Below are 10,189 nucleotides of genomic sequence, written 5' to 3'. Positions count from 1 at the left end.
CAACCAAAACGTCATTTGGCGTTTCGGTGTAGGGAGTGGCGCTTTCGCCATCAACATTTCCTTTAGGGATTGCAGTTCCATCTGCGGTCCCTCTTGTCTCTCTGTAGGGAAAGAACAGTCCCAAGTCAATGGTTCCTTTTAGGTATCGAAGATGTTCTTGATACCATTCCAGTGACGCTGCGTTGGCGCTGAGCTAAATCTAGCTAACAAGTTCACTGAGAATGCAATCTCTGGTCGAGTACATTGGGCTAAGTACAATAATGCGCCTATTGCACTTAGATAGGGAATTTCAGCTCCCAACACTTCTTCGTCATCTTCCTTTGGACGAAATGGATCTTTCCTTGCATCCAAACTTCGACCGATCATGGGAGTGCTAGCAGGATGCACTTTGTCCATGTTAAATTGCCTGACTTTTGGACATATGCAGACTGGTGGATTAGTATTCCACAAACTCGGTTTTCTAGTTCAAGGCCAAGACAGAATCGAGTTTTCCCAAGATCCTTCATCTCAAATTCGGATTTCAAATAGCTCGCGGTTTCTCTAATTTCATCAAGAGTACCTATTATGTTCATATCATCGACATATACTGCTACAGTTGCAAATCCGGAACTTGTTTTCTTTATGAATACGCAGGGGCATACTTCATCGTTCTTATATCCCTTCCCAATCAAGTAGTCACTTAGACGGGTATACCACATCCGCCCGGATTGTTTCATTCCGTAAAGTGAGCGTTTCAACTTAATTGCAAACGCACTCCGTGGTTTAGAGTCACTTGACTTGGGTAATGTAAGGCCATCAGGCACTTTCATATATATCTCTGAATCTAGATCCCCCTAGAGATATGTTGTAACCACATCCATGAGCTGCATTTCCAGTCCTTCGGAAATTACTATGCTGACTAAGTAGCGGAACGTTATAACGTCCATTACGGGAGAGTATGTCTCCTCGTAGTCAATTCCAGGGCGTTGTGAGAAACCTTGCGCCACAAGGCGAGCCTTGTACCTCAGGACTTCATTCTTCTCATTACGCTTTCTGACAAAGACTCATTTATGTCCTACAGGCTTTACACTTGGTGGGGTTAGCACTACCAGACCAAATACCTGTCTCTTTGTCAGAGAATCTAATTCTGCCTGGATTGTTTCTTTCCATTTAGGCCAATCTGCTCTTTGTTGACATTTTGCAACAGAGCGTGGTTCGATATCATCGTGCTCTATGTTTCCTTGAGCGACAGTATATATCATCAATGTGTATGGAAGATCTTTCTATCAACTCATACGCACTCTCATAATCCTTTGAGATTTCTTTGTTCTCTGGAATCATTTTTAACATCGGAGCGTCCTCCAGTATTGATTCATGGACATAACTATAATCAGAGGCAATCTCATGAGAGGGATTCTATACATTGATGATTGGTTTGTGCCTTACTCGCCCTCTTCTTCCTTGGGTGAGTGTCAATCGAACCAAGTGGCCTCCCCCTCTTCCTTGGGGAGCCACGGCCTCAACCACACCTCCACTAAGTGCGGTTGCAGTGCCTCTATCTGCGACACCGTGCCCCTTGTTGGGGACTTCTAACCTTGCAGGCACATTTGCAGCTGGTATATGTGATCTCGTCACTTTTGCGATATCAGTAAACGCATCAGGCATCGAATCTGCTACGTTCTGAAGATCGATTATTCTTTTCACTTCACTTTCACTTTGTGAAGTGCGGGGATCAAAATGAGACAAAGTGGGGACAAACCACGACAATTCCTGTCGTCCCTTGGAAAATCCTTTTTCCTATCTCCCCCTAACGACGGGAAGACTGTCTCATCAAAGTGACAATCCGCAAATCTAGCGGTAAAGAGATCGCCTGTCAAGGGTTTCCAAATAGCGGATAGTTGTTGGGGATTCGTATCCAACATAAATACTTAATCGTCTCTGAGGACCCATTTTAGTGCGCTGTGGGGGCGCAATAGGCACATAAACTGCTCAACCAAATATGCGTAAGTGTGAAATGTCAGGCTCATATCCAGTTACCAACTGGTACGCAGAAAATGGTTGGCTAGCAGTGGGTCTGAAACGAATAAGTAAAGCTGCGTGCAATATTGCATAACCCCATGCAGATATAGGCAGGTTGGTGCGCATAACCAATGCCCTAGCCACCATCTGTAGCCTTTTGATGGTGGCTTCTGCGAGACCATTTTGTGTATGCACATGGGGTACAGGATGCTCTACATCGATCCAAATGGATATGCAATAATCATCAAATGCTTTTGATGTAAACTCTCCAGCATTATCAAGCCTTATAGACTTGATAGGGTGATCAGGGTGGTGAGCCCTTAAACGTATAATCTATGCTAGGAGTTTTGCAGCATTTCTTGTGGACACTAAAGCGACATGTGACCAGTGTGTCGAAGTATCCACCAGAACCATAAAGTACTTAAAATGGTCCGCATTCTGGATGGATAGGTCCACAGATATCTCCTTGTATCCTTTGTAAGAATGGAATGTTTTGTTTTGTATCTTTAGCATAGGAAGGTCTCGATCCTGTTTTTGCTAAAGAGCAGGCTTTGCAAAACGAGTGATATGCATTTGAAATAGTCAATGAGGCATAATGGGAGGGAGGTAGTGCTTCTGGTACTTCAGAAGGCAATGACTGTATTTGAGCAGTACTAGGACCGACACCTTGCAGTGTGACGGATTTTTGTCCCATTTTATTTTTCACTCGAAAGAAGGGATGTCCATATGAGTTCTTTAAAATACGGATCATCATGTCACGACCGGGGTGCCCTAGGCGGTCATGCCAAAGCCTCTATGAGTCAGAGTCCCATATTTCATTATTGGTGACAACATAGGATTCAATGATCCGAATCGTAGTGAGGTACAGTCCACTAGATTGACTCATAAGTTTCTCTAAGATGCGTTTCCTTCCACATTCATTAGAGGTAATATCAAGGTATTCAGTTCCATTCTCACGGTGTGTTTTTACATGATAATCGTTGGCACAAATTGCTTTGAAACATTAACAAGGTTCGATTAGCTCTTGGTGCATACAGAGCGTATCTCATATTCTTTAGAGTATTTGTATTTATGTAGAATGATAATTTTTTTTCATCCAAATAATTTTTTCTTTATCTAGATGTATTGCTTTACATCTTTATAGTGCAATTTGGAACCATGTAAATATGTGTATAGTAAATAAATTTGAATAAATTCAGTGCTTCAGAATAAAATTCAAAATTTATTAATAAGCCATCGATAATCAAATCAAGGTCTTGTTCTAATTCATCAAACCAGTATTGAAATAAACTTTAAGACCAAGTAGTAGTCTAATTAAAAATGAGGCATTATGCCTTCATAACTGTCTTTGGAAAATAAAATGAATAAAGCAGATCAGTCAAGATTGAGAGCATCCATTGACTTAGCAAGTTCCTCTTTGCCATTGAAGTCTGCAATTGTAAGGTTGACGTCTAGGTCATGACCTCCTTCTTCCATATAGTGAGCCTCTTGTTCTTTAGACTCTCTATACCTCTTGTAATTGGCTGCTACTCTGTTGTTTGCTTGGCAGTTCTTGTACCAATGCCCAATGAATCCACACCTATAGCATGGTTCATTGTCAACTCTTTCCTTTGGCATCTTGTTTCCATGATCCCCATGTCCCTTTCCACGTGGTGCATTGTTGCCACGTGGGTAGGGATCAGCACGTCTAAACCCCCTTGCATTGGAGTTATTTCCACCTTTCATTTTTCCATAATTAGCCTCGGGAATTTTCTTTGTCCTAGTGGGCCTGGCATTGTTATTCAAGAGAATCTTATTTTGTCTCTCAGCCACTTGCAGTATGCTTATCAACTTATTGAAGGTTGTGATTCTTTTGTTGTCATAATCCAATTGATACTGGTTCGCTAGTATAAAAGCTGAATTAGGAAAGGTGGTAAGAGTCTTTGAGATCATATCATCTTCTGTGATTTCCCTTCCACAGAAATTGAGACGTGCCTTTAAGCGCAACATGTCCTTGTTGAAGTCATTGACCTTTTTATAGTCAAGAAAGCGGATTCCATTCCACTGAACAGCCAGTCCTGGGAGCAAAGTATCGTGAATGTTCCCAAAACGTCCTTTAAGGGCATCCCACAGTGCTTTGGGTGTCTTCAACTGAAGGTACTCCCAGCGTAGGCTAGGATCAATATGTCGCCTCAGAAAAATTAAGGCATCTGCTTTCACCTTATTAGATAGTTCATCATCTTTGGGATCAGTAATGGTGGCAGTGTAGTCTTTTGCCACAAAGGCAGTTTCCATATCGGAAACCCAACGATGGTACTCAAGTCCTTCTGAGTCCAAGATGTCAAACTCAGGTCGAGTTGGATCAGCCATCTACATAAAACAAGAGAGAATATATAAATTACGCAGTCATAAAGACATCCACGTAAATTATTTTCCAAACATATGAATTAGATTTCAAGACCAAGATTCGTAATGGTCACATTTTTTCGATGCTATGTGAAAATACTTTATCACAGTAAGTGTGTATGGATAATGCGCATGAATTTTCATTATCATGGCAAAACGGATTTTATATGTTGCATTCTAAAAATTAATCATAGCATATTTAAACATAGCATATATAAAAATAAACTACATGGCATGCTCAAATTTCACAAATACACAACAAATTATATACTACACATAATAATAGCAATAATATATCATGCATAAAATAAAATGTAAACAATAGCATAATACAAAGCATGCGTAGGCATAATTTATATAAGCGTAAATAAAAAAAAATAAAAACATGCTCAAAATTTCATATTAAAATATAAACAATAAAATATAAAGCATGCTTAAACATAATTATAAATCATGCTTAAATATAATCATATAAACCATAAATAATAAGGCATGCTTAAAATGATCAAAATTATTTAACTAAACATGCTCAACAATCCTAATTATATATACCATAGTATGAGATTAAATAAATAAAAGAAAACATACTTGATTTTGAGTAAATAAAACGATCCTAGCGCACGCGCGTGTTGATGCAGGCGTGCGTAGCGATGTTTTTTTCGGGTTCTGCTGGGCCTGCTGATTTGTTGGGCTGAGAATTAGCACTTTTTTTCTGGGCCTGATCTTTACTTTGGACCTTCTCCTTTTTTTCTTTTCTTTGTCTGTTTTTTTTTCGTTTCTGGTCCTGTAGGGCCTGCTTTTTTTTTTTTTTTTTTTGATTTGGGCCGGGTGTATACTTAGGCCCTTCTTTTTCTTTTTTTTCTTGGCCGGGTCCCTTTTCTTTGGGCCGGTTTTTTTTCTTTTTCCTTTCTCTTCTTCCTCCTTCAGTCCTTCGAGTCTTCTTCTAGTTTGCAGAGGAGGCGCGCTGGGTGCAGCAGCAGGTGAGCGGTGATCGGTGGGCTGCTGGGATAGGTGATCGGTGGGAGCAGATCGGTGAAGGTGGCTGCTTGTCAAGCTGGGCTGCGACGGATCGCCGGGGCTGGGCAGTCGCTCGGGCTGCTGCAGGCGGGATCGGCGCAGGCTAGAGGCTCGGTGGTGTGCTGCAGGCCGGTGTATTGCAGGCTGGGCTGCGACTGCAAACGCCGGACTTGCAAGGCGGAGGCGCTGCTGTGATTTGCAGGCAGGGGCGGAGGCGCTGCTGCAGTTTTCTGGGTTGGGCTGGAGGCCCGTGTGGGCTGGCGGGGACGAAGGACGAGGCTGGTTTGGATTGGGTCTGGCCGGCTGCGAGCTTCGCGGCGGGGAGGAGAAATGGGGATTTGGAGGATGGGGGCCGATGGTGTTGACGCCGGGGCTGCTGGGTTGTGCAGGTAGTGGCGGTGCAGAGAGCAATTTCTCTTGGTTGGGAGGTCGATCTGCTTCTGCAGAGTTTTGTTTTTTTTTTTTTTTTTTTTTTTTTTTTTTGTTAAAGCGGCAGAAAAGAAGAAAAAGTTTTTCTTCTTTAGGGTTTTGGGTTTTTTTTTTCGACGGAAATAAACAAGAAAACTAGAGTTTTTTTCCTGAGCGTGCTGATAACGTGTTAAAGTAAAATGCCAATTGGAATTAGTCTACTCATTTCATTTCATAGTCCCTTTATATAGGGATAGAATTACAACGGAAATATCGATTACATTAATGATACTAAATGCTGATTGATCCGTAATTGTGCTGATTGATGGTAATCACTGATTCCTTAATTCCCTCTTCGTTAGTTGCTTTGATGTAGGCACACAATATGTTTTTCCTTTAACATTTGTTTAAATTTCTATTCTTTTTCTCTTTTCTTTTTTTTTCGGTTATATTGTTTATTATCTCTATTTATTTCCTTGATCATTTCTATGGTTCGATTTCCCGTTTATTTCTCGTTTTCATTTTATTGTTTGTTTTTAATGTAATCTCCTGAACTAAATTATATGCAGGGATTACTATTGTCACGCCCCGGATTTTGAATGATAAATTCAAATCCGAAACCTGAATAATTACAATTACAAAATCCAAATCTCGAAACTTCGAGTTCATTATTACAATTCACTCTCACAATATATTATAAAGCTCAAATGAGCATAACACACCTCACAACTTACAATTGTTGTAAAACTCTAACAATTGCTCTAACCGCGCGATCACCGTCCTGGTTCTCCTGTCCTGTAGGATTACCCGCTACACAATTTGAATAGTGTACCGGGAGTTGCAACAACACAAAACCCGGTAAGCTTTTTACAGCCAGTATGAGTAAACAAGAAAGAACTGTTGATTTATTAGATTTCAAGACTACCACAAACCCACGTTACTTTCTCACTCTCATATATATATATAGACACTTATGAGTTACTCTCAATTTAGCTCATAAGATCACTCACTCTCATATATATATGTAGACACTTATGAGTTACTCTCAATTTAGCTCATAAGATCACTCACTCTCATATATATATATAGACACTTATGAGTTACTCTCAAATTCGCTCATAAGATTTCCCAACATTTGGTAGACAGACTCATATATATATATAGACCCTTATGAGTTACTCTCAATTTCCCTCATAAGGTTACCATATATATATTGACACTTATGAGTTACTCTCAATTTCACTCATAAGGTCACTCCACATTTGGCAGACAGACTAGAGCTCTAACTGAACGTAACCACTCGTCCGGCCACAGACGTGATTACGATTTAATACTATTAATAACCACCAGCCCGGTACGAGAGCGTGATTCACTAATAGATGCCATGGTCACCTCGTGACCTAGTGATCTCCACAGATCACAACAATTTATTGTTCCTCAACAATAAAACTCAACACCTCTCACAATATATTGTTTCTCAACAATAAACTCAATACCTCTCACACTGTATTGTTTCTCAACAATAACTCAACACAACTCCAACAATACATATTATTTCACGTAAATAATATATATATAGACATTCACACAGGAATGTCTAGTAACACCAACAATAGTTCATATGATTGCAACAAAATAAGCAATTAATTGTATTGGGTTCGTAATATGAACCACGTGAGGTTTACTCACCTCGATAATCCCGCTGCGTCTTCAATTCAGCTCAAAATACGATCCACAATCGTCCACCAACTCAAACCGTCAATCACCTAGTCAGATACGATCTTAACTTAGCAATCATTCATAAACCACACATATACGGAAATCCAACGGTCGGATTCTAATTTAATGATGATCCAACGGTCAGATCGAATTTATATGATGATCCAACGGTCGGATCCTCACGGATCGCCCTTAGGATCATCCTCCAAAATTATCACGAAGATCCAACGGTCGGATCTTCCTGAATCGTCCTTACAAACATCTCCACAAATTTTTATGGAAATCCGACGGTCGGATTCTCACGAATCGCCTTCCGAAACACTATTTCACAATTATACGAAGATCCAACGGTCGGATCTTCGTCCGTGACCTCTCAAAGTCATCAGAACAGTCATACGATCAACATATCAAAACTACAAGTCCATCGGACTGTCCGATCTTCAAGAAACATTAATCGAACGATCGAAATTAATCGAAATCATAAAATTCATAACTAAATCATACGATATCCAAAAATTGCGTATAATATATCGAAATGATCGTATCGACATGTAGAACACAAAAATGGACAGAAACTGTCCTTGGGGTGGCCGGAGGTCGCCGGAAACCACCATCACAGTGGCGGCACCGCCACCCATTCAAAGTCAAAATTAGCCAAAACTTCCAACATGAAAGTTCTTTATTTTTACATGCTGGTCAATATTCATAACTAGCACAAGATCAGAAATTAATGGGAAGAGGTTGAAAAATACCAAAACAGTCGAGTTGGCCGGAAAATCTGCAGAAACCGGCGAGCTCCAGTTTGACGTAAAAAGGTCCTCCAATGGCTTCGATCCCTTCTGGATATTTGTTCAGAAGTTCAAGGTGAGCTCTCCAGTTCAAGAATCACTCAAAACGAACCTCCACAACTCGAGATATCGAGCTCCACAGTCCGGTTTCGATCTAGGTCGGGTTGAGCTTCCAGTCGCCACCACAAGCCACGCCGCCGTGCAAGGTTACTTCTGGGAGCTTCAGGAAGTTGAGGTGAGCTCGTGGGTGAAGTTTGATGAGCTTTGGTGGCTTGTAGCTCGAGATATCAAGCTTCGAACCAAAACTGGGCTGAATCGGACTCGTGCCTCCGCCGTCGTTTCCGGTCGTACCGCCGCGCAAGGCTGCCTCCAGCATCTGCGCAAGGTTGAGGCGAAACTAATGGCGGTGGTCCGACGCCGTTTGGTGGACTAAGGGAGGAGCTATTGATCGAAGAGCTGCTGCTCTGTTTTTTTTCTTCGTTTCGGATGCGAGGGAGAACGAGAGAGAGAGAAAGAAGAAGAAAAAAGAGAAAAAGAAAAAGAAGGAAGGAGACCCGGAGGAAAGGAAAAGGAAAAGGAAAAGGAAGAAAAAGAAAAGAAAAAAAAAGAGAATCCGAGGAAAAGAGATTATAAAAAAAAGAATCTCATATTTCCAAAATTCGTAACATAATCGTACGAACTCCAAAAATTTCGTTCGACATATGCACGCGATCATATCGACGAGCTCTACAACTTTTATGAAGGAAGTTTTCCCAAATTTTGAACGTATAAAAAGTCAACTTTGTTGACCCCCTAAAAACGTTCGTTTTCGAAAATAAAATCGTTCGAACTAATTCCACAACTTTTCCAAGCTTCGTACTCGCTCCTACTATCGTGAAATCATTTCTAAAAAACCATGGAATTTAATTGGGATTTTCCGGGGTATTACAGTCTACCCTCCTTAAAGAAATTTCGTCCCGAAATTTAAGCGTAAGTCAATTCCTCTCGATTAAGGTTGACCTAACTATAGGATCTCCATCTTTTCCAAATCTGTAGTAATCTACAAAGCCACAGCCCTTGTATAAAAATACATTCCTATGGCCACTAAATCCTTTCATCACAAACGTAAACTCACACAACAACTGCTCAACAACACTCCACATCACATACACAAAATCGTCACATGGATCATCTCATAGATCCTCACATAGATCTTCACATAGATCATCACATAGATCTTCACATAGATCATCACTCTGTACTGGCATACAAGCACAGTAAACACTCCCACAAAGTGTTTCGCTACTCAATTAGCATCACGGTAAATTTCCATAGTAAAACTTAAGCATGCACCACTCTTCACAACCATAGAGATGCATCACTCAAAACAAATCATCCCCAAAAGCACGCCAATAAATTATGTCATCCAATGATGATGACTTGGGCTTGCTCAATCCTTGGGTTAAGCACTAGGGCTGGCCAATTGGGCCGAAGAACCGAACCATCCACATTTCGAACCGGCCCAAACCACTTTGGGTTTAACATTTGGGCCTACTATTCGGGCCGAACGATTGGGCTTAACATTTGGGCCTACCATTTGGGCCTACCAATCGGGCCGAACAATTGGGCTTACTATTTGGGCTTACTATTTGGGCCTACCAATCGGCCCACCAACTTCCAGCTCGGCTACGGTATGAAATTGTACATACCGTATATACGTATACATACCGTACAGACCGTATATACGTATGCATACCGTACAACTGTATATACGTATGCATACCGTACAGACCGTATATACGTATGCATACCGTACAACTGTATATACGTATGCATACCGTACAGACCGTATATACGTATGTATACCGTACATACCGTATATACGTCCGTATATC

The 10,189-nt window shown here is 40.9% G+C and overlaps 1 protein-coding gene across 1 annotated transcript; it reads right to left on the bottom strand.

Annotated features, from left to right (window-relative positions):
* Positions 1 to 3,238: 3,238 nt before the first annotated feature.
* On the bottom strand, positions 3,239 to 6,337 carry LOC133739662 (uncharacterized). Its single transcript, XM_062167442.1, has 2 exons — positions 4,972 to 6,337; positions 3,239 to 4,347 (listed from the first exon to the last, which is right to left on the bottom strand). Exon 2 carries the CDS (start codon positions 4,345 to 4,347, stop codon positions 3,373 to 3,375), a length of 975 nt encoding a protein of 324 aa, XP_062023426.1. The 5' UTR covers positions 4,972 to 6,337; the 3' UTR covers positions 3,239 to 3,372.
* Between the last annotated feature and the right edge of the window lie 3,852 nt (positions 6,338 to 10,189).

The sequence above is a fragment of the Rosa rugosa genome, chromosome 3, assembly GCF_958449725.1.
Source record: "Rosa rugosa chromosome 3, drRosRugo1.1, whole genome shotgun sequence".
NCBI classification, from domain to species: domain Eukaryota; kingdom Viridiplantae; phylum Streptophyta; class Magnoliopsida; order Rosales; family Rosaceae; genus Rosa; species Rosa rugosa.
This window is presented reverse-complemented; position numbering and strand designations above follow the sequence as displayed.